Below are 25,549 nucleotides of genomic sequence, written 5' to 3' on the forward strand. Positions count from 1 at the left end.
TCTTGACAATCCATCTTGGAGGTGTGGTGATCCAGAGCACTCTATGCGTGCATTCAGGCCTTACTGCTGAGCTCCGGTCTCTTGTGCACTTTTTAATAAATGTGCCAAGGTTTGCTTCTGACCCTCTTGGATTATCTGACTTTTCCCAGTGGTCTCATCTAGGAATAACAATGAGAAAGTTTTGGCTAGATCTCAGAAAGTATTTCTTTAACTGAGGCCTAAATTGTTCCAACCTCTAGGGGAAAAAGGAAAGATGGTAAGGCCTGGATCTTAGCTGAAGAATAAGTTGGTCTTAAGCCTTGGATCAGAATGTTAAGTATAAACAGAAGCATCTGCATATATTTTTATAGTAATGCAGCTGTGTTTTCCCGCAAAAGAGATGACACTTGGATTTAGGAATGAAAATATAAGAGTTAAGGGTTCTACAAAACCAAAGGATATAAAGATAGAGTTTAGTTATAGTAAAGAATTTACAAAACCCTTCAACGGATTGTTCCATCTGTTCTTTCCTTTCTATAATTGAATATATATATCAACCCCAAGCATGCTATTGTAATGCTGGGATTTTTAGATCAGTAACTACTGTTCCATTATCACTTGACTATAAAGTTTTGTCCTACTTGTTCTGTGAATTTGTCCTTTTAGTCTCACTTCAGCCTGGGTAAAGTAAATTGAACATTTACATCAACATTATAATTGCTACAACTAATATTGTGACTTTAGAACGTATAATGGAGGTAATGCTCTAATCCTGTTTGACTCTATGGAGATCAGATAAAGAGTCCTTCAGAAATTCTGGGTCTCATAATTTAAGAAGCACATGGGCAAATGGCAGTGATTTTGGAGGAAAGCAATTTAGAGGGGGCCTTGGAAGTATGAAAAATGAGTAACAGTGGAAGGAATTTGCATATTTAAATTGGAAGACAAAAGACTATCAGAAAAAAGGGAAAGTGACCATTTAACAGAACAATTCATTTTGTCCTATTTGTTTCCAAAGTACAGAATTAAAAAAAAAATAGGTAAAAGTTATAGGGAGATACATTATAATTCAATATGGAGAATAGCTTTCTAACAGAGAAACCTGTCCAGTGAGGGAACAAGCTACTTCAGAAGACTACTTTCTATCATGGATTTTGTCAGATGTAGGCCGGGAAAGTGGTAAGAGGGATTTAAGTCAGCATCAGAAGCAATTTTTTTTTTTCAATCCTGAAACTCCCTGATATGCATTTAAGATATGTCAAGGAAAAAAAAATTTACCCAGGTAACCTCAATGACATAAAGAAAAGTGTAGTGGGAAATACTAAGGTTAGTGAGAACTTGAGGTTTTCATTAACACTGATAAATATGAATAGTATCTTCTAAATGTCATAAGTTGACAATAGACAAAGGGGGAAAAAAGGGAATTCTGGAGTGCTATAGTCGGTAAGATCCCAGAGTTATGTCATGGGACTACAAATAGTCCAATTCTATTAACTGAAGAAAATTTTTTTTATTTTTTCCTGAAAAATGTGTGTAGGACTCTTACTCTCTGAACCAAAATTTGAATGGCTCTATAGTTTGGCCAAAGGCAATTCTGCAAGAATTGTGTAGGGGGGTTCTGGGGATTTTGAGGAAAAAGATGTGACCATGAGGTGGCAGTAGCACACACAACTTTTATTTGGGGACACTGCTTTGAACATTTGGTTGCTGGGGAAATCACTCACCTTTCATGAGGCCTTTCAGAGGCTATAGGCTTACAGGCCAGTACTCAGAAGGGGAGGAGGACTAAGGGCTAACTAACCACCAGGAGATAGATGGGGGTCAGAGAGTAAGCTTACCTGACTAGGTGCTGTTAGCCTGGAGAAGGGGAGGACTCTGTCAGAAAGTTCCAAAGGGCAGCAATAACTTGGGGGTCTTTATTTATCTATGGCTGGCAGAATTTATCTTATCCATGGCTAGAAGATATTGGTCACAGTTTCCTGGGATATGCAAAGTAGGCAGGCTCTAGATGGCTAAAAATCTATTTATTTGGGCTATATATAAAATAATTAGGTATGTAAAAATTTTGGCACCTGTCGGCTTTTGAGCTACCAGGATTCAACCTGCCGTGAAGAAGTAAACAATCTAGGGGCCAATATACAGAGCCATCATTGGCTCATTTATATAACAGAAGGGCTTTGAAATAGATTGTGATGGTTTGTACTTTATTTTCTGTGTTTATCCAGACTTCAGCATTCATGCTCTCTCTACATGCTTTCATGTATACATGTACACATATATATGTATACGTATGCACACGCACATACTCACCACGTCTTCTTTCTCCATTCATCTATGGATGGACACTTGGGTTCCTTCCATATCTTGGCTATTATAAATAATGCTGCAATTAACACAGATGTGCATATATCTTTAAATTAGTGTTTTTGTTTTCTTTCGTAGTGGAATTACTAGATCATATGGTAATTCTATCTTTAATTTTTTGAGGGACCTCTACAGTATTTTCCACAAAGGCTATACCTATTTAAATTCCCACCAACAGTGCACAAGTGTTCTTTTTTCCCCCCATCCTCACTAATGCTTATTTCTTATTTTTTGATGCTAGTCACTCTAACAGGTGTAAGGTGACATCTCATTGTGGTTTTGATTTGCATTCTCCTGATGATTAGTGATGTTGAGCATCTTTTCATGTGTCTGTTGGCCATCTATGTGTCTTCTTTGGAAAATTATTCAGGTCTTCTGCCCATTTTAAAATCAGATTGTGTGGTTTTTATTTTGGTGTTGAATTATATAAGCTCTTTATATATTTTGGACATTAACCTCTTATTGGGTACCATTTGCAAATATCTTCTCCCATTCAGTAGTTTGGCTTTTTGATTTGTGGACGATTTTCTGTGCATAAGGTTTTTATTTTGATGTAGACCCAATGGCTTATTTTTGCTTTTATTTCACTTGCCTGAGGAGACCTATCTAGAAAAATGTGGCTAAAGCTGATGTCAAAGAAACTACTGCCTATATTTTCTTCTAGGGGTCTTATGGTTTTAGGTCTCACATTTAGGTTTTTATACATTTTGAGTTTATTTTTATGTATGGTTTAAGAAAGTGTTCCAATTTCATTCTTTTCCATGTACCTGTCCAGTTTTCTCGGCATCATTTATTGAGGAGACTGTCTTTTCCTTATTGTATATTCTTGCCTCATAGATGAATTGACCGTATAAATATGAGTTTATTTCTGGGCTCTCTATTCTGTTCCATTGATCTATGTGCCTATTTCTGTGGCAGTACCATATTATTTTGGTTACTAATACCCTGTAGTATATCTTGAAATCTGGAATTGTGATGCCTCTAGCCTTGTTCTTCTTTTTTAAGATTGCTTTGCCTAGGGAACTTAACATTTAATGCAAGTTTTCTGTGAATCTTTTTTTTCTTTAGAAAAAATTATTGGAAATAGATCACATGTGTGTGTATTTTTAAGATGTTTGGCACACACTTGTCTATTTTAACTTTGTAGCAAGGTAAATTGTCATTGGTTAGAGATAATTGGAAGACAGTACTGGTTTGCAATTCAGAGGAACTTGGGCCAAACTTTATGATATACTAGCTGTGCTGGGGTGGTAAATAACTTAACATTTATGTGCTTAGATTCCCCATGTAATATTGTCAGAGCCTCATGAGTTAAGGACACTCTTTGAGTTTTTGGACCTTTGATGAATTGCAGACATGGTTTCAATCTAGTTTCAGAGAACTGACAAAGATCTCATCGATTCCTGCAACATTCTGCTAGAATAAAGTAGATTTTTTTTTAACCAAACAAGTAAAATCACTTTCAGCAGGCAGGATAAATTCATTATGAAAAATGCAGATGTAATTCTAGAAAACATTTTTGTGTATTCTTTTTTAAAGGATGCCTTGTGGGCGCCTGGGTAGCCCAGTGGGTTAAGCGTCTGCCTTCAGCTCAGGTCATGATCCCAGAGTCCTGGGATTGAGTCTCACATCAGGAGCCCTGCTCAGTGGGGAGTATGCTTCTCTGCCTCTCCCCTGGCTCATGCTTTCTCACTCACTCTCATAAATAAATAAAATCTTTTTAAAAAATAAAGGATGCCTAGTGTTGAGAAGACCAGTAGGTATCAGAATTGTTTTCTGAATGAATACCTTGTTTCCAAGTGCTTTTTTTTTTATTTAAATTCAATAGCCAACATATATTATGTCATTAGTTTTTGATGTAGTGTTCAATGATTCATTAGTTGTGTATAAAACCTAGTGCTCATCACATCACATCCCCTCCTTAATGTCCATCACCCAGTTACCCCATCCCCCCACCCACCTCCCTTTCCACAGCCCTCAGGCTGTTTTATATAGTTTCTCTCCCTCTCTGATTTCTTCCTATTCAGTTTTCCCTCCCTGACTCTATTGTCCTCTGCACTATTTCTTATACATTCCACATGAGTGAAACCATCTGATAATTGCCTTTCTCTGATTGACTTATTTCATTTAGCATAATACCCTCCAGTTCCATCCATGTCAATGTAAATAGTAGGTACTCATCCTTTCTGATGGCTGAGTAATATTCCATTGTATATATGGACCACGTCTTCTTTATCCATTCATCTGCTGAGGGACATCTTGGCTCCTTCCACAATTTGGTTATTTTGGATATTGCTGCTATGAAGATTGGGGGGCAGGTGCCTCTTCTTTTCACTACATCCATATATTTGGTGTAAATAATGAGTAGTGCAATTGCTGGGTCATAGGATAGCTCTATTTTTAACTTTTTGAGGAACTTTCCAGCCAAAGTGGCTGTACCAGCTTGAATTCCCACCAATAGTGTAAGAGGGTTCCCCTTTCTCCACATCCTCACCAACATTTGTTGTTCCCTGCCTTGTTAATTTTAGCTATTCTAACTGGTGTAAGGTGGTATCTCATTGTGGTTTTGGTTTGTATTTCCCCGATGACAAGTGATGTGGAGCATTTTTTCATGTGTCTCTTGGTCATTTGTATGCCTTTTCTTTTTTTAACATCACTTTATTAATTTTTTAAATTTTTATTATGTTATGTTAGTATGACTTCTTTGGAGAAGTGTCTGTTCACGTCTTCTGCCCTTTTCTTGACTGGATTATTTGGTTTTTGGGTATTGAGTCTGAGAAGTTCTTTATAGATCTTGGATACCAGCCCTTTATCTGTTATGTCATTTGCAAATATCTTCTCCCATTCTGTAGGTTGCCTTTTAGTTTTGTTGAATGTTTCTTCTGCCGTGCAGAAGCTTTTTATCTTGATGAAGTCCCAAATGTTCATTTTTGCTTTTTATTCCCTTGCTTTTAGAGATGTGTCTTGCAAGAAGTTCTGTGGCTGAGGTCAAAGATGTTACTGCCTGTATTCTCTTCTCTGGTTTTGATGGATTCCCCTTTCACATTTAGGTCTTTCATCCATTTTGAGTTTATCTTTGTATATGGTGTAAGAGAATTGTCCAGTTTCATCCTTCTGCATGTGGCTGTCCAATTTTCCCATCCCATTTATTGAAGAGACTGTCTTTTTTCCATTGGATATTCTCTCCTGCTTTGTTGAAGATTAGTTGACCATAGAGATGAGGGTCCATTTTTGGGGTCTCTATTCTGTTCCATTGATCTATGTGTCTGTTTGTGGCAATACCATGCTGTCTTGATGATCACAGATTTGTAATATAGCTTGAGGTCAGGCATTATGATGCCCCCAGCTTTGGTTTTCTTTTTCAACTTTCCTCTGGCTATTCGGGGTCTTTTCTTGTTCCATACAAATTTTAGGATTGTTTATTCCAGCTCTGTGAAAAATGTCGATGGTATTTTGATAGGGATTGCTTTGAAAGTGTACATTGCTCTGGGTAGCATAGATATTTTAACAATGTTTATTCTTCTAAAAATACCTAAAGGACGTGTAGAAGGAATAGCAAATAAAGCCTAAACCAAGGAGGAGAAGAGAAATAATGAAGATTAGAGCAAAAATCAATGAAATAGAAACCAGAACAGTAGAACAGATCAATGAAACTAGAAGCTGGTTCTTTGAAAGAATTCATAAGATCAATAAACCTCTGGCCCGACTTATTCAAAAGAAAGAAGAAAGGACCCAAATTAATAAAATTATGAATGATAGGGGGGAGATCATGACTAACACCAAGGAAATACAGAGAATTTTAAGAACATATTATGAGCAACTATATGTCAACAAATTGGGCAATCTGGAAGAAATTGGATGCATTCCTGGAAACTTAGAAACTACCAAAACTGAAATAGGAAGAAATAGGAAATCTGAAGAGATCAATAACCAAGAATGAAATTGAAACAGTAATCAAAAAACTCCCCCCAAAAAAGAGTCCAGGGCCAGATGGCTTCCCCAGGGAACTCTACCAAACAGTTGAAGAAGAAATAATACCTATTCTCCTGAAGCTGTTTCCAAAAATAGAAATGGAAGGAAAACTTCCAAACTCATTCTCTGAGGCCTGCATTACCTTGATCCCAAAACCAGACAAAGACCCCATCAAAAAGGAGAATTACAGATTAATATCCCTGATGAACATGGATGCCAAAATACTCACCAAGATACTAGCCAATAGGATCCAGCAGTACATTAAAAGGATTATTCACCACGACCAAATGGAATTTATTCCTAGGCTGCAAGGGTTGTTCAAATTTCACAAATCAAACAATGTGATTGCTAGATCACATTAATAGAAGAAAAGACAAGAACCATATGATCCTCTCAATAGATGCAGAAAAAGCATTTGACAAAATACAGCATCTTCTTGATTAAAACTCTCCACAGTGTAGGGATAGAGGGAACATACCTCAATATCATAAAAGCTATCTATGAAAAGCCCATAGCAAATATCATTCTCAATGGGGAAAAACTGAGAGCTTTTCCCTTAAGGTCAGGAACATGACAGGGATGCCCACTCTCACTACTTTTGTTCAACATGGTACTAGAAGTCCTAGCCTCAGCAGTCAGACAACAAAAAGAAATAAAAGGTATTCCAATTGGCAAAGAAGAAGCCAAACTCTGTCTCTTCGCAGATGACATGATACTTTATATGGAAAACCCAAAAGACTCCACCCCCAAATTACTAGAACTCATGCAGCAATTCAGCAATGTGGCGGTATACAAAATCATTGCACAGAAATCAGTTGCATTTCTATACACTAACAATATGACTGAAGAAAGAGAAATTAAGGAATTGATCCCATTTACAATTGCACCAAAAATCATAAGATACCTAAGAATAAACCTAACTAAAGAGGTAAAGGATCTGTACTCTAGAAACTACAGAAAACCGATGAAAGAAATGGAGGAAGACCAAAAGAGATGGAAAAACAGTCCATGCTCCTGGATTGGAAGAATAAACATTGTTAAAACACCGAGTGCTTTCTAATATGTCATCCCATTGGGATTTGGTTTCTTCATCTAACATTTTTATTTGTTTTATTTTTTTAAAATTTTATTATGTTATGTTAGTCACCATACAATACATCATTAGTTTTTGATGTAGTGATCCACGATCCATTGTTTTCATATGACACCCAATGCTCCGTGCAATACGTGCCCTCCTTAATACCCATCACCAGCTAACCCATCCCCCCAACACCCTCCCCTCTAAAACCCTGTTTGTTTCTCAGAGTCCATAGTCTCTCATGGTTCATCTCTTCCTCTGATTTCCCTCGCTTCATTTTCCCCTTCCTTCTCCAAATGTCCTCTGTGCTATTCCTTATGTTCCACAAATAAGTGAAACCATATGATAATTGACTTTCTCTGCTTGACTTATTTCACGTAACATAATCTCCTCCAGTCCCATCCATGTTGCTGTAAAAGTTGGGTGTTCATCCTTTCTGATGGCTGAGTAATATTCCATTGTATATGTGGACCACATCTTCTTTATCCATTCCTCTGTTGAAGGGCATCTTGGCTCTTCCCACAGTTTGGCTATTGCAGACATTGCTGCTATGAACATTGGGGTGCATATGGCCCTTCTTTTCACTACATCTGTGTCTTTGGGGTAAATACCCAGGAGTGCAATTGCTGGGTCATAGGGTAGCTCTATTTTTAATTTTTTTGAGGAACCTCCACACTGTTTTCCGAAGTGGCTGTACCAACTTGCATTCCCACCACCAGTGTAAGAGGGTTCCCCTTTCTCCACAACCTCTCCAACATTTGTTGTTTCTATCCCTGTCCATTTTTGCCATTCTAACTGGTGTAAGGTGGTATCTCAATGTGGTTTAGATTTGAATTTCCCTGAAGGCTAATGATGATGAACATTTTTTCATGTGTCTATTAGCCATTTGTATGTCTTCTTCAGAGAAGTGTCTTTTCATATCTTCTGCCCAGTTTTTGACTTGATTACTTGTTTTTTGGGTGTTGAGTTTGAGAAATTCTTTATAGATCTTGGATACCAGCCCTTTATCTGTAGTGTCATTTGCAAATATCTTCTCCTATTCTGTGCGTTGCCTCTTTGTTTTGTTTACTGTCTCCTTTACTGTGCAGAAGCTTTTTATCTTGAAGTCCCAAAAGTTCATTTCTGCTTTTGTTTCACTAGCTTTTGGAGATGTATCTTGAAAGAAGTTGCTGTGGGCAATGTCAAAGAAGCTACTGCCTATGTTCTCCTCTAGGATTTTGATGGATTCCTGTCTCACATTGAGGTCTTTCATCCATTTTGAGTTTATCTTTGTGTATGGTGTTAGAGAATGGCCAAGTTTCATTCTTCTGCATGTGGCTGTCCAATTTTCGCAGCACCATTTATTGAAGAGACTGGCTTTTTTCCATTGAACATTCTTTCCTGCTTTGTTGAAGATTATTTGACCATAGAGTTGAGGGTCCATATCTGGGTTCTCTGTTCTGTTCCATTGGTCTATATGTCTGTTTTTGTGCTAGTACCATGCTGTCTTGGTGATCACAGCTTTGTAATATAGCTTGAAATCGGGCAACATGATGCCCCCAGCTTTGTTTTTCTTTTTCAACATTTCCTTGGCGAATTGGGGTCTTTTCTGATTCCATACAAATTTTAGGATTGTTTGTTCCAGCACTTTGAAAAATGTCATTGGGATTTTGATCAGGATGGCATTGAAGGTATAGATTGCTCTGGGTAGCATAGACATTTTAACAATGTTTATTCTTCCGATCCATGAGCATGGAATATTTTTCCATCTTTTTGTGTCTTCTTCAATTTCTTTCATGAGTGTTCTGTAGTTCCTAGAGTATAGATCCTTTACCTCTTTGGTTAGGTTTATTCCAAGGTATCTTATGGTTTTTGGTGCTATTGTAAATGGAATCGTTTCTCTAATTTCTCTTTCTACAGTTGCATTGTTAGTGTATAAGAAAGCAACTGATTTCTGTGCATTGATTTTGTATCCTGCCACATTACTGAATTGCTGTATGAGTTCTAGTACTTTGGCGGTCGAGTCTTTTGGGTTTTCCACATAAAGTATTGTGTCATCTGCGAAAAGAGAGAGTTTGACTTCTTCTTTGCCAATCTGAATACCTTTTATTTCTTTTTGTTGTCTGATTGCTGTTGCTAGGACTTCTAGTACTATGTTGAACAATAGTGGCATCCTTGACGTGTTCCTGATCTCAAGGGAAGGGCTTTCAGCTTTTCCCCATTGAGGATGATATTTGCTGTGGGTTTTTCATAGATGGATTTTATGAACTTGAGGAATGTTCCCTCTATCCCTATACTCTGAAGAGTTTTAATCAGGAAAGGATGCTGTATTTTGTCACATGCTTTTTCTGCATCAATTGAGAGGACCATATGGTTCTTCTCCCTCCTCTTATTAATGTGTTCTATCACACTGATTGATTTGCGAATGTTGAACCACCCTTGCATCCTGGGGATAAATCCCACTTGGTCGTGGTGGATGATCCTTTTAATGTATTGTTGGATCCTATTAGCTAGGATTTTGTTGAGGATTTTGGAATCCATATTCATCAGGGATATCGGCCTGAAATTCTCCTTTTTGATGGGGTCTTTGCTTGGTTTGGGGATTAAGGTAATGCTGGCCTCAGAGAATGAGTTTGGAAGTTTTCCTTCTGTTTCTATTTTTTGAAACAGCTTCAGTAGAATAGTATTATTTCTTCTTTGAATGTTTGGTAGAATTCCCCAGGGAATCCGTCAGGCTCTGGACTCTTGTTTTTTGGGAGGCTTTTGATCACTCCTTCAATATCTTTAGTGATTATTGGCCTATTCAGGTTGTTGATTTCTTCCTGTTTCAGTCTTGGCAGCTTATAGGTTTCCAGGAAGGCCTCCATTTCATCCAGATTGCTCAGTTTATTGGCATATAGTTGATAATAATTTCTAATAATTGTCTCTATTTCTTTGGTGTTAGTCGTGATCTCTCCCCTTTCATTCATAATTTTATGAATTTGGGTCCTTTCTCTTTTCTTTTGGATAAGTTTGGCCAGTGGTTTATCGATCTTATTAATTCTTTCAAAGAACCAACTTCTAGTTTCGTTGATCTGATCTACTGTGTTTCTGGTTTCTAATTCATTGATCTCTGCTCTAATTTTAATTATTTCTCTTCTAATGCATGGCTTAGACACCTTTTGTTGCCTTTTCTCTAGTTCTTTGAGGTGTAGAGCTAGTTGGTGAATTCAGGATTTTTCTATTTTTTTGAGTGAGGCTTGGATGGCTATGTATTTCCCCCTTAGGACCGCCTTTGCAGTATCCCATAGGTTTGGACTGATGTGTTTTCATTCTCATTGATTTCCATGAATTATTTAAGTTCTTCTTTGGTTTCCTGGTTGACCCAAACATTCTTGAGCAGAGTGGTCTTTAGCTTCAAAGTGTTTGAATTTCTGCCAATTTTTTTCTTGTGATTGAGTTCCAGTTTTAAAGCATTGTGGTCTGAGAATATGCAGGGAATAATCTCAGTCATTTGGTATCAGTTGAGACCTGATTTGTGACCCAATGTGTGGTTTATTCTGGAGAAAGTTCCATGTGCGCTTGAGAAGAATGAGCACTCTGTTGTTTTAGGGTGGAATGTTCTGTATATATCTATGAGATCCATCTGGTCCAGTGTGTCATTCAAAGTTCTTGTTTCTTTGTTGATTTTCTGCTTATATGATCTGTCCATTGCTGAGAGTGGAGTATTGCAGTCTCCTACAATTAACATATTGTTATCAGTATGACTCTCTATTTTGGTTACCAGTTGGCTTATGTAGATGCCTGATCCCATGTTGGGGGCATAGATATTTACAATTGTTAGATCTTCTTGTTGGATAAACCCTTTAAGAATGATATAGTGTCCTTCTGTGTCTCTAATTACAGAGTTTTAGTTTAAAATCTAATTTGTCTGATATAAGAATTGCCACCCCAACTTTCTTTTGAGGTCTGTTGGCATGGAAGATGGATCTCCATCCCCTCACTTTCAGTCTGGATGTATCTTTAAGTTCAAAATGAGTCTCTTGTGGCAGTATATGGATGGGTCGTGTCTTTTTATCCAGTCTTCAAACCTGTGCCGTTTTATGGGAGCATTTAGGCCATTCATGTTGAGAGTGATTATTGAAAGATATGAATTAATTGTCATCATGTTGCCTGTGAAGACGTTGTTTTTATAGATTGTCCCTGTAAATTTCTGTTGTATATCTCTCTTGGGGTCTTTCTCCTTTTATAGAACCCCCTTTAATATTTCTTGCAGGGCCAGTTTAGTGGTCACATATTCTTTCAGTTTCTGCCGGTCATGGAAGCTCTGCATCTCTCCATCCATTCTAAATGACAGCTTTGCCAGATGAAGTATTCTTGGCTGCATGTTCTTCTCATTTGGTACCCTGAATATGTCTTGCCAGGCCTTTCTGGCTTTCCAGGTCTCTGTGGATAGGTCTGACGTTATTCTGATGTTCCTCCCTCTGTACGTAAGGAATCTCTCCCCCTAACTGCCTTTAAGATGGTTTCCTTGGTTCTAAGATTTGCAAATTTTACTATTACATGTCGGGGTGTTGGCCTGTTTTCCTTAATCTTGGAAGGGGTCCTCTCTGCCTCTAGGATGCGAATGTTTGTTTCATTCCCCAGATTAGGGAAGTTCTCAGCTACGATTTGCTCAAATATCTTCTAATCCTCTCTCTCTGTCCACTCCCTCAGGATTCCAATTATTCTGACATTGGAATACTTCATGGTGTCACTTATTTCTCTTATTCTATTTTCATGGGTTCTGAGTTGTTTTTCCCTGGCCTTCTCTTTTCCCTTTTTATCTGTTATATTGTCTTCCAGGTCGCTTATTTGTTCTTCTGCCTCACCCTAGCTGTTAGATTATCTAGATTGGATTGGATCTCATTGATAGCATTTTTAAGTTCTGCCAATTCAGCTTTCATTTTTGCCCTTAGAGACTCTATGTTGCCATTAATTGATTTCTCCATTCTAGCCGTTGTCTTCACAATTGCTAGCCTGAATTCCATCTCTGACATCTTGGTTATATCTGCATCCATTTGTAAATCTGCAGCATAAATCATAATCTCTGAGTCTTTTCTATTTTGGGGGTTCCTTCTCCTAGTCATTCTGCTGATGGGTGTTTGAGGGAATGTATAGAGTCCAAATTATTGACCAGACCCCAAGCAAGATGCACCTGTTTTCTAGGGACCTTAGGGTTGTGGCCTCTTGTTCTCTCAGCCTGTCTTCTGGGGGAGGGGCCTGCCACGCTGTTAGTCAGGCAACCCTGTTTGGACGGAGTTGCCCTGCCCCCTGTGGTGGGGGATGGGCTCAGTGGGAATCAGTTTTGGGGGCTTTTGTTGTCTGGCAGCTTTCCCTGGCGGCTTTCTGCATCTCTTCCATGAGTCAGAGCAGAAAAGACCGTTTCCAACCCTCTGCCTCAGAGTAGAGAGACCACAGTCTGTTCTTCAGTGAGCTCTCCAGGCCACACTGTCTCTGTTTCTGTCCCTGCTGTTATATACTGCAGCGTCCAGGGTTGTGTGCCCTGCTGCAGCCTCCCAGTCCTGCCTCCAGGTTGGGGCACGTCCCTGCCCTTTGTGCTTCTAAAACCACCAGCTACTCCCAGTTTGCATGGGCAACCCCGCTGCTCTGGGTTTCCACCCTGGGGGCTGCCCTAAAGTCCTTTCCCCGCCACTACTGGTCTGCGAGTCTGTGCCCCGTCTCCAGCGAGCGAGGCTGTCTCTCACCAGCAGTGTAGGATCCCCATGGCCAGGCACCCTCCCGCTGCCATTTATCTTCCGATATCTGCCCACAGAATCACAGCTTCCAGCTTCTTACCTCGAAACCAACCGCTGGCAATATTGTTTGTAGAGATCCAGATCTTCTTACATCTCAGGCTGATTTCGTGGGTGCTCAGAGTGGTCTGGTAGATATCCAGCTCAATTCCAGGGACCAGTTGAAATAGGGTCCCCTGCTCCTCTGCCATATTTCCTCTCCCCTCCAAATTTGCCTCATCTATCATTTTTAGTGTGAAAACTGGGCTTGAACTAAGCATTGCCTATAGACTGCCTTTCTGAACCTGGATTCCAGTGATGTGTTGGCATCCAGAACCCTGCTAGGAGTTTTTCTTACATGACTGAATCTCTCTTTCAGAGTTTCTAATACTCTCTCTCTCTCTTGCCCACCTTTCTTTAGCCTTTTCTGGAGTTGCTCACAGAAGACATCCTATTTGATCTCTCTTGGGACAAATTGAAGTAGTCCTCTTTCTGCAGCCACCAGGTAAGGTGGTGGTAGCTCTGCAATTGCAGCTAATAAGAATAAGGTCCAGAAATAGGAGCAGGAAGTAAGTCCCAGGCTTGGCCACCATGTGGTAGGTAGTGAGCCTTAACTTCAGATTGCACCAGGAACTTCTTGGGCCTGGCAGCTGAGCATATAAAGGGTAGCTTTCTGCTCTCCATGCTAGTGACCACACATCCACCTTGTTCTGCTCGACTACAAAGTCCCTCTGTGACTGGCATAGCCTCAAATCCTTGCTGGCTGCCCTTCTCCAGGACAGGAACCAGTTCTTCTAGCACCAGGCTCTGTCCTGCCTACAATGGGATACAAGGACATCATAGTGGAATTGGCTTCTGGGGTGCTACCCACCCAATTTCCACCACCAGCCATAAAAAAGGGATTAAAGGACAGCCAAGCAATGCAAGAAAAGGTCAGCAGAAGCACAGAGTGAAGCTGGTTAGAAGGTCCTGAAACTCAGGGTCATGTGGGCAGTGACCAGAGAGGAAAAAGGGCAGTGGTCTTTTGAAGTAGTCAGAGGCACTGGCCCTATAGATGGATTTCTCTAACCCGTACACAAAAGCACTTGCGGCCTGTGTTGCTCAGGGCCCCACCCAAGAGCTTTCCTACTGGCAAATGAAGGCAATACCTGAGAAACATATAAAGCATTTGGGAGGTTAGTTCCTGAAGGCTGCTGCCCAGCCTCAGGGCCCATTCAGAGTTGAGCAGAAGCAGCCACAGGAGGCCCAAGTCCCTGAAGCTGGAGCCACAGAGGCTCCTGAGATTTAGGTGGTTCAATGCCAGCACCTGTATCTGAGGCAGCTCCTTCAGCAGCATCTCCAACTTACTGAATTTGGCTCATAAGGAAAACCTAAGTCCCCCAGCTCTAGCACTCACTGCTCAGGAATCCCCAGATCTTCTTTACCCTTGTGATCAGACCAGAAGTGTACATGTTCCAGGAGAGGAAGCTGTGGAAAGAATCTCTGGGATTTATGGCTAGATAAAAGGTAGAGCCTGCAGCCTCACAGAGGCAAATGACATAGGGAAGGGAAATAAACTGTGGTATTATTCAGATGCAGCAATATACTGGAAGTTTGTAAGGTAAGACTCTCCAAGAACAAGAAGGGTTCTCCACTGAGGACCTAAACTGGAGGCATATGTCTACCCATACCTCCATGCTGAGCAGTGCTAGAAGCAAGGGAGGATAGATGGCCAGCATCTCAGGAGAACTCAGTTAAAGATGGCTCAGCTTCTGGGGACCTTGGCACTGCCTGCCTGAACTATGCTCTAAATGGGTGTCCAGAGCATTAGTGAGGTAGGGGCAGGAAGAAAGAAGAGCCAGCCTAGTTTTAGCATCTTAATTTGGTTCCAACTCAGATCTCAGGCCTTCAGCTACCTCAGACCCTCTGGGTTCTCACTAGAAAAGTTGGAGATGTAGTTAACACTCAGAACCCCTGGAGTTGAAGAATTGGGGAGAAGGCCCTATATGGCAGAACACAGAGCTCATTGTGGGACAGATGAAGTATTTGCAGATTTGAGCTGACCAGTCTTTCTGGGAGCACCAAGGTTGGGCCAAGCTTATTCATTGACAGATTGAGCCTCTGAAGCTGGGTTAGGGCACTTAGAAACCTGGAGGGAGGTAACTGTGGGCCACTGGCATGAAGACTGAGGAGTTCTAGGGAGTGGCAGCTTGGATAATCCCTTTCCTCTGTGTTTTGGATTTGGTTTCTGCCAAGGTCAAATGCACGAAGCTCAAAGCAGCCTGCCACATTCCCAGGTAGTTTTTCTATATCTGTCCCCACAAGGGAGAGGGAGTCCAAGTAGAACTGTCCTGAGTCTAGTTCTAATGCACTTAGTGGGAGTGCCATCTAGTCTCAGGAAGTGGAGCTGGAGGCCATGCAGAGCTCTGCCATGAACCCAGCTCAACTTCAGGTCAGCACACAGATCCAGCACCTCTGGGGAGGGGTTCCATGGACTGAGGCTGGTGGTAGGAGAGGAACCAGGGATAAGGTTTGGGAAGAGCCCTGGCACTTCCTGCTCCATTAGACAGCTGTGCCTTAGGGTTAGATGACTAAAGCTGATGGGCAAATGGATGTTATGGCTATAATTCAGGTGATAGTCATGGAAGGAAAGGGTATTGAGGAATCTGAGAGGCTCCAGAGCATCTGAAGGGAGGAACGGACTCCAGCAATAGGGAGCATGATGCTCAAAGGAAAGGTGATGCAGCTGGTCCAATCCTTCAAATACCCCAGATGTAATCCTGATGTTTCCCAGCTGCAGCCTCAGCTGTGTTGTGGGGAAGTGTACAAAGGCATCAGTTGGCAGGATAAGAACTGTGCCCTGGAAGCACTGCTGTTAGGGTCTGAGCCTGGTCTTTAACACTGGAACATGATGCAAAAAAGATGCAGTCCTGGGGCCAGAGAACAGAATGGGATATAGTAGGAGATGTTAGGCAACAAGGAGCTGTCTGCTATGCTGCAATCAGGAGTAGTCCATGCCCAGCTCATTCATCAGAGGCTCATCAAGGTCATCAGTAAGAGAGAGAAACGAGTGAAGGGGAATAGAGATCTTTCCATCGTTGATATTGTTTTAGGAAAAGGGGAAAGAAGAGGAGTGTCAAATGTGCCTCCCTAAAGACAAAAGGCCAATGGAAACAGAAACAGACCAGCAAAAAAAACCAACAACTTACAAGAGATTCCAGCAGAGAAATGGGCAACACTTCCCAATCCTCCTGCCAGGGATGATTAGCGCCAATTTCTAAGTTCTCTGGAGGGGAGCCCTCAGCTATGAATGGCTACTTCCAAGATCATGCAGCAAATTTATTTGTCTTATTATAAGGTAGATTGGAGGAGAAAAAATAGTAATGATACAAACATAGTAAGACTTGAACATACACTCTTATTTGATCCTTAGCCATGTGATCTATGTGGGATAATGTATTCTTATTCTTATTTTACTCATGAGGGAATGGAATGTCAAAGAAGTTAGGTGACTTGCTGGATGTCACAAGTAAAAGTGGCAGAGTTGGGACTACAGCCTGGGTTTCCTGCCTCCAAGTATGGTGGTCTTTCCACTACAGAAGTCCTCAGGTAGGACTAAGGAAACATTTCAAGTGAAGTTTTATTGCTGAGTTTATGTCAAGTTTATGAAGAGAGCCTCAAAAGTTAGTTCAGGTAAAATATAAAGGAAGTGGAAAAAGTGAATTGGAGAATGAAACAGAGAAAAAAAGCATTAAAACAAAAAATGAAATCATGATACTTTTCTGTTCAGAATATAGTGATGGAGGTAGGAGGTTCCACTGACATTTTCTCACTGCTTTCTTATTCCACTCCCATGGAAGGCCTCCAGTTTCTCATTATGAGATGACCAGTCACCATAAGTCCCCCCTCTAGGTTCCAGAAAATGTAGAGGCAGGAAGCCAGACTGGCAGAGTGAGATGGCAACTAACAACAGTGAGTGTATTGTCCTCCTGACAGAGGTGAGGCTTATTCAGTAACTCATGCCTTTGGGCAAAGGACTATTTGGTCTTAAAAGATACAGACTTTTCTGTCTTCCATTTGAGTTCCCCAGGAGGATTACATGCCGGGGTGATCACATAAAGCTGGCTTTGGAAGCACTAAAACTCCCTTTCCTTGACCACCAGATTTATGTGTGCTTCAGAGTTCAGTGAAAAGTTCAGAAGAGGCCTGAGGAGAAGGGCCAGGGGATGCACTGTCTAGATGACTTACCCTTGCAAAACTATCAACCTCATTGTGAATGTCACTCAACATGCTTGATGCTGAGTCATTCTATTTCTATGGCTATTCCCTTGCATTTTATGTTTTATTTATTTATTTTTATAAATGAAAGATAACTCTTTATTACCAAAGGAAAAAATGTATACAAGAAAATCTAGATTCTTTTTCTTCATGCACTACCTTTTGTAGTGAAGTTCGAAATATCAACTTTGAGGGTATTTACAAGGGCAAATTTTTCTTAGCACATGACACAGTGTGGTGGACATTTTTTCATAGAAATCATATACAGAAACAGAATATATTCTTACAGTTTATTAGACGCTTAGAACATTGTGTTAACAGAAGACAATATTTTATATGGTATTAACAGAAGACAATATAAAATATCATAAAAGTGATATGATCTTGTGGCTCATAAATGTTTAATTACTTGATTTGAACAGGGGAATGAAAAAAACAGCAAGACAGGCCTGGCTTTAAGATTTTTTTTGTATTTAACTCCTTTTACTTTTACATCATCTCCAATTAGCTGATACACATAAATGACAACTATAGAGGCCTGGTTATCCATTGATACAAATGAAGGAATAATGTTTGTTTCTAAGCATATAATGCTTCAGTGGCAGAACCTGAGTTAATGTAAAATTTTTTTCATGCTCAAATGCTTCAAATTTGTGTACATATCCTGAGTTAAGAATGTCCACATCAAACTGCCCCTGCAACAGGGCTAAGCTGGCCATGTCTCCAGTGCAATAACTTGATGCCTACAGATCAAACCAATTTTGAACTGTCCAGCAGTCTCAACTTTCTGTTCTGGATAATTCAGATTCTCGTCAAAGACTCCTCTCACAATATGAACATCACTGGCCAGAGTCTTGAGATAGTCATACCTCTCTTTGGTGCAAAGATTTCCAGTACAGAGAATGTGCTGAATCTTTCCTGGCACCAGCATTTTTTTTTTTTTTAATTTAGTCAGCAAACTGTTTCACTGGTGTGGGATGTGCAGGTCTCCATACCAGCACCGACTGGAGAGAGAACAATCTTCATCTTTAGAGGGGGATCCCTTCAGATACGGATTGAAGTACATAGCTGATGTGTTGATGTGAGAAGCATCCTGTCACTGGGCTCTGCTCAGTCACCACAACCATGGCTGCCTTCTTCCATGGGCTCCTTGGCAACCCCCTTGCATTTTAGAAAGGCTGTTTCTTGTGCTCACACTGCAGTCTCTGACTGTGTCAAATAGAATGTCCTGTTATTCTTGATATTCCTTTTCTATTTTAGTATCTAGGAGATTTCAAAGCCTGAAAGAGATCTCAGACCAAGGAGACACAGTGTCACTGGGGCAGAGATCCTAGGAATACAGAACAGTTCTGGACTGTGGAGTGAGTATCCTTTGTCCTTAGGAAATTTGTTTTGATGGAATTACCTGAGCCATCACTTAGTCCACAAATGACAGTTCCTCATTTGGCCAGTTAAATTGTGGCGAGCTTATACCCAAATGTTTCCCTTAATCTCTGCCTAGCCCCTGCCTAGCTTGAGGCCTCTGGCTTCCCCTAGAGAGGGCCAGCATCTCTATGTAGGGGAGATTCTCTGTTTTTGCTTTCTTCCTTATCAGTTTCCACTACTTGCTCTGTCTTGTCCACAAAGCTTACCTGGTACTGGGGTAGCACTTAATTTACTTTTCAGTTGAAATTTCTCAGGAAGAGTTCTTTCTCATCTCCTACAACAAGGATATAAAAGCCTTTCTTCTGTGATTCTTTCCTCCACAATGCCCTATGCCCTCTCTCACACATAGGTGGGATTCCCTATTAAATTAAAGTTGGGAAGAGCTAGGGCAAAGAGGAGAGTGCTTTGTTAACTTTGTAACTTCTCCTAAATCTGCATGACTTTTTCTCTTTTTTCCCTCTTATCAATTTTTTCTACTTCACGATTTCCTCTTTTCTAGTCTGGTTTGGAGATTTCAGATCTCACTACTTTTGTATCATATCCTTCTGACGAAAGAATAAGACTCTTCTCCATTTCTCAGGTGAGTTTTCTTTCTTCTTTGCAATAAGAACAACCCACTAGCTCCACCATTTCTATGTCTTTCCTCTCCATCTTCCTGGTAGTCTTAATATTAAGCTGCTTTGTAGCAGGAAGATTGGAAAAGAGCCCATAATCTTACCATAGGGAATTTGACCTTCAAACCAAGGTTGGGGGTATAGAGGAGAAAGAAGAAGAAAGAGAATGGTAGATAATTATCTGAATGGTAAGATCTTTTCCAGAGAATATGAGCCATTAACAAACTTCAAGGAAGGAAATCATGAAATCAGAGCCAGGACTGAGTTTGGGTAATTTAGTACTCAAAAGATAGAAGGTTCCCCACACTCTGATTCATATCATGCCTGACTTGATTGAAACTCTTTTTGAAAAATTTTTGCCTGTTTTTGGAGTAGCAATTACATAAATTTGATTATGAAGATACTAAAATATTTTTTCATCATTCCAATCATTCATCTTTCTTAAGCATAGACAAGTTATCCTTTCTTGCTTACTTTTTAAAACCTTAAACCAGAGCTAATGATAATACCTTCCTCACAGAATGGCTGTGATAATCAGAATAGAATCTTATACATATTTTCAGTTAATATTTTTTACTTGGAAAGCTCTTTATCACTTACAAAACACTTTGACATACTCTCAATTCATCCTCACAAATACTGTGACAGAGTTAGGGTAGACATTCTCATACTCATTTCATAGATGAGACCCAATGAAATCAAGTATGTTGTCCAAGGTCGCATGAGTAAGTGAAGGAACCATTTCTGTTGACTTCAATATTGGCAAGAATCCTGCTGTGCCAATACCTTCTCTCCTGGAAACTATGGCTATGTTCTATGTAACTACCTTCAGAACTGCATGGCAATGCAGGCCAAAAGGCTGGATTTATCTAATAAATGAATACTGTAGAGGTATGCATGTAGGAAATATGCTTATAGGAATTTCTTTTCAATTAAGACAATAAGGGGCGCCTGGGTGGCTCGGGTGATTAAGTGTCTGCCTTTGGCTCAGGTCATGATCCCAGGGTCCTGGGACTGAGCCCCACATTGGGCTCCCTGCTCAGTGGGGAGTCTGCTTCTCCCTCTGCCTTTAGCTCCTCCTGCTTGTGTTCCCGCTCTCTCTCTCTCTGTCAAATAAGTAAATAAAATCTTTTAAAAAATTAAGACAATAACTACATACATGAAGATTTATGTAATAAATATTTGAAACTCAAGATCTATCCAGGAATCCAGAATTGTTGTATATATTAGACTTAGATTCAGCTGTGTATAACAGAAACCCAAGTAACAGCAACCTATACAAGGTAAAGATTTGGGGTTTTTTCCCCTCACATATGCACTTCTAGAGATAGATAGTCCATGGCAGTCCAGAGGTAGGCAGTTCCAAGATAACATCAGGGACTCAAGTTTTCCTGGCTTTTGATGAATCCTTCTTAGTATATATTTTCATCCTCAAAGTCACCTTATTATCTTAAAATAGCAGCTGGAGCTGCAGACAGCAGGAAGGAAGCCAGTCTATATTTCACTTACATTTTTGATTGAACAGAAGTGTGCCACACAATTACCCCTATATAAAGGAGGCTACCTTTGATTTTTCAAACTGAGTACATTGCCACCAGAATAGAATTGAGATTGTATTAAGAAGGAAGATAAGAAAAATGGATAGTATGTATGCAGGTAACACACTCTGCCATTGCATATATTGAGCATAAAATAAGAAAATGAATACAGTGATGGAAATTAAGAACTAGACCCTTTTCTCAGTGATACCACTTTAGGAGGTTGATAAGCAAATATTTATATCCAAATAAACAACAAGAGAGACTGATTTAGTGGCTAGAAAATCCTTGAAAGACAAAAACAAAGAATAAGAACAAAAAAAATGAAGCACTACAACCCTAAGATTTTAGTCAAAACTCATGAATGTGTATGGAAAAATTAAATATAAATTTGTTTCCCAAACTTCAACAAAACACCTCATGTAGCACTTAAGAAAAATGAATGATTGGGATGATGAAAATATATTTTAATATCTTAATAATCAAATTTATGTAATTATTACTTTAAAAACAGGCAAAAAAATTCAAAAAGTTTCAGTCAAGTCAAGCATGATTTGAATCAGAGTGTGTCCATTTCAAAAATCACAAGTGCAAGTAATCCTGCAACTCAGGATTACTGAGTAATCCATTTCTCTCCCAGGAAATTGTTCTAAGATAAAAACCCCAGAGGGAAAATTGATACATGCATATAGGAGTCTTACATCCTGGACTTTCCGGGGGCAGTTTTAGATTAGATAATGAGTCCTAATCTAGTTTGCAAAGCATCATCATGACAAATCTTTATGAAGATTTAATTGAGATATTAATTTTTGCAATGGAAGAATGGAAATTACTGTATAACAAAAGGATTGGTGGTGGGTGGAAGGGGGTCTGAATCCCCGGATAACAATTCTAAGTGATAATTATTTTTGAATCGTGGCATGCATTTTTGTCCTAATCCCCCTTCTGGAAATTCCCTTTCTTATATCCTGCAAAAGTAAATTTTCAAGCTACTTGAAGGACAATCCTCCTTCTAGGAAAATGTTGATCTCACCACATAAAAATTTACAATCCATGCCATATTGATTGAATAGAATATTAAAGTTCCTAAAAAGCAATGGTTATAAAAACTTGGTATACTATAGGAACAAGTTTGATATTATATTAAATAAATATACATATAAATGAAAATGTAAAGTGTATTGTATCACTGTAAAGTGATGGAATTCTCGATGCTTTCCTTCCTTAAAAATTTTCCTTACTGTTATTTTAATAATGTGGCAGCAACAAATAACAACGAACTATCACTTATTTTTTTGAACTTAAGTAATTTATTACAAAGTAGATAATTTCCCTCTCCAGTTTTTAGGAGGAGATATTCTATTATTTAAAACCCAATTAATTGACCAATTAAGCTTTTGGTGAACCTTTGTTTAGGTAAAAATATTGACACTCAGAATACTGTATTTCTGAATATTTTGATTGATGTTGTTAGAATTAGAATCTGCCCCTTAAGGAGATTGGAGAGGGGTAATGTATAAGGAAAACAAACAATATATGTCTGAATGTCATTAGGCTAGCATAACATTATGGTCCCATAGAAATTTTGGATAATTGCTTTAAGGGTTTATTTAGCAGGGGTGACCAGATCAACAAAATAATACAGTCAAATATGAAAAGAACCACAAACAGAAAAAAAATACACTTTTCTTTTATTTACAATCAAACAGCTAAACAAACAAAATTATATAATTTAACTGATCCCAGAACTGTTAATCTAAATTATCAAACAGAACACAGAAATTTTTATCACAGAAGAACCATATGAACTATCCAGAAAACACCCAGATATGTACATTCCCTAGTTTATGTACACTCTAAGTGCCAAAGAAGAACCCAGTACTTCATCTATCTATATAATCTGGCCACTTTATGATTATAAGTGGCCCCATAGATGTTTAATTTCATAAGCTGATATAGTTAATATCACTAGACTTATATTTGAAGATTTGAATAACTATATAATCCTGACTGCTTTTTGTGATACTATACTGACCTGATAATGGAGGGATCATCTAGTATATCTTGGATTATGCTGAGATGCCCCAGAACTTTCCTCAGAGCTGCTTTTGTCTCCTTATTCCAAAGGCTATAGATGAGGGGGTTGAAGAGTTGAGTTACCATAGCATAGAACAAAGTTGCAACTTTCTGTATACCAGCAGAATGCCCAAGTCCTGGGCTCACATACATGACCATCAGAGAGCCATAGAATAGTGATACCACAGCCAAATGAGACCCACAGGTTGAGAAGTCTTTATGTCTCCCAGTGGCTGAAGGCATACACAACACAGCTAATAGGACAAGTATATAGGACCCAAGGATAAAAAGGAGGTTACCAAAGATAACTAATGAGCTTAGAGTATAACAAAGCTGTTGGGTTGTTGGAGCAGAGGCACATGCCAATGCAAACAGCGGCCCTGGGTCACACACAACATGGTCAATAATGTTTGGACCACAGAAGGGCATCTGAGAGATGAATACAATGGGGATCAGGAAACACAGAAATCCACAAACCCAGCAGATAATGACCAGTTTGGTACAGAAATGCCCAGTCATGGTATTAGGGTAGTGCAAGGGATGGCAAAGAGCAAGGTACTGATCAAAGGCCATGATGGCCAAGAGGAAACATTCAGATGTTCCCAAAGAGAAAAAGAAATAAAATTGGAGCAAACATCCAGTAAAGGAGATGGTCTTTTTATCTGAGAGGAATTTATTTATTTATTTATTTATTTATTTATTTATTTATTTATTTATTTATTTATTTATTTATTCATGAGACAGAGAGAGGCAGAGGGAGAAGCAGGCTCCCAAGGAGTGGGGAGCCTGATGCGGGACTCGATCCCAGGACCCCGGGATCATGACCTGAGCTGAAGGCAGACGCTTAACCATCTGAGCCACCCAGGCGCCCTATCTGAGAGGAAATTGACCAACATCTTGGGGACTGTAGAAGAGACATACCAGATCTCTAGAAAGGAGAAATTCTCCAGGAATATGTACATGGGGATGTGGAGTCGCCATTCACACCACAGAGCACAAACAATGGCCCCATTCCCTGTTACAGTCAAAACATACGTTGTAGTGAAGAGTGAGAAAAGGAGGATCCGAATCTTCCACTCACAAGAAAAACCTAGGAGTATAAATTCTCTTACAGAAGCAAAGCTGGAATATGACTCAGAGGCATTCATTGGGTCAGTAAACTGCAAGGTCAAGAGACATATTGTTATCAGTTAGGACTGGTTTTAAATGTGCTCCTTTTTCAGAATGAAGAGAAGACAATGAACATGGGGTCATTTTTCAAAAGAATCATCAGGTAGGAAGAGAATGTAGTCTACTTGTTTTGGTTATGTACTCTGAGTTTTGGGCATAGTAGGTAGCTGGCTGCACAGAAACAAACTTTGCCTGCTTCTGAATCTCTTCCTCATTATGGTACCATGATAGAACTGGTAAAGTTACACTCTTTTTTTTTTTTTTTCTTTTAGAGAGAGAGAGAGGTGTAGGGGAGGAGCAGAGGGAGAGAGAGAATCTTAAGCAGGCTCCATGCCCAGCATGGAGCCCAAGGCAGGGCTAGATCTCACGACCCTGAGATCATGACCTGAGCTGAAATCAAGAGTCAGACACTTAACCAACTGAGCCACCCAGGCACCCCAAGTTAAACTCATTTTGTAAAGCGTATTATTTTGGAGCAGGGATGATGTACGATAGTTTCTGGATAGCATATAACACAAAGTTAACTCTTAATACATGTACTGGTTTCTTATCCTAAACCCATCTTATAGGGCAATAGACTCAGTAAAGGTTTTAATTTTACTATTTACATCTCAGTTAAATATATTGCTTAACATATAATTTAAATATGAAAAATAAATGGACATATTGTATAGCAAGTTGGCAGTAATTTTAAAGCCAATATGCCTCATTTTTATTGCTATTGCTGTTAGCTTAAGCATCATGGAAATATTATACCATAATGTTACTTACCAGCACTGACTTTTAATATTGCAGTGTTGCAGTGTTTTCTGTTGGAAGCAGTGGCTTTAAGTTTTCATTTAATCTTTTACCTGTAACAGTTTGCAAAATAACAGCTATGTATGGGAGTTTATTTTTTGAAGATTTTTTCCCCTCATAAAATTTGGCATTGATTTTTTTTATATGCTTGTTTAAGTTAAAAATTTGCACCAGAAGACAGAAGCCAAATATTTTGTTTTTGTTTTTGTTATAAGTAAATGTACTTTATCCTGCATTCTCATGGAAAAGATGTCAGGGATCTGAGTTCCCTGAAGTGTGTGTGTGTGTGTGTGTGTGTGTGTGTGTGTGTGTGTGTGTGTGTGTGTGTGTGTGTGTGTGGCAATATGCGGGGATGTGAGTTCTGAAAGTTGTGAGGGCTTACATTTGGGGCACAAACAAAATTTTCAAAAGCAATTTTTCTTCCAACCTATTGTCCACACCAATGCTTGGAAAAGGCTTTTAGAATGATTTGTGGAAGCTGTCTTTGTGCTTCTTTTAGTAGTATGTATATATTTTTTAAATGTTTCAAACCAGGAGCATTAATAA

At 39.4% G+C, this 25,549-nt stretch overlaps 1 protein-coding gene and 2 pseudogenes across 1 annotated transcript; all 3 read right to left on the reverse strand.

Moving 5' to 3' along the window:
- Positions 1-13,375: 13,375 nt before the first annotated feature.
- Positions 13,376-16,200, reverse strand: LOC113909238 (annotated as a pseudogene).
- A 1,573-nt stretch (positions 16,201-17,773) lies between these two features.
- LOC113909237 lies at positions 17,774-18,448 on the reverse strand (annotated as a pseudogene).
- Positions 18,449-22,984: 4,536 nt separating this feature from the next.
- LOC113909236 (olfactory receptor 11H12-like) lies at positions 22,985-24,210 on the reverse strand. The gene is made up of 2 exons (XM_027570340.1): positions 23,920-24,210; positions 22,985-23,707 (listed from the first exon to the last, which is right to left on the reverse strand). Exons 1-2 carry the CDS (start codon positions 24,181-24,183, stop codon positions 22,985-22,987), a joined length of 987 nt encoding a protein of 328 aa, XP_027426141.1. The 5' UTR covers positions 24,184-24,210.
- Between the last annotated feature and the right edge of the window lie 1,339 nt (positions 24,211-25,549).

Source organism: Zalophus californianus, chromosome 6, assembly GCF_009762305.2.
Source record: "Zalophus californianus isolate mZalCal1 chromosome 6, mZalCal1.pri.v2, whole genome shotgun sequence".
In the NCBI taxonomy this organism is placed as follows: Eukaryota; Metazoa; Chordata; class Mammalia; order Carnivora; family Otariidae; genus Zalophus; species Zalophus californianus.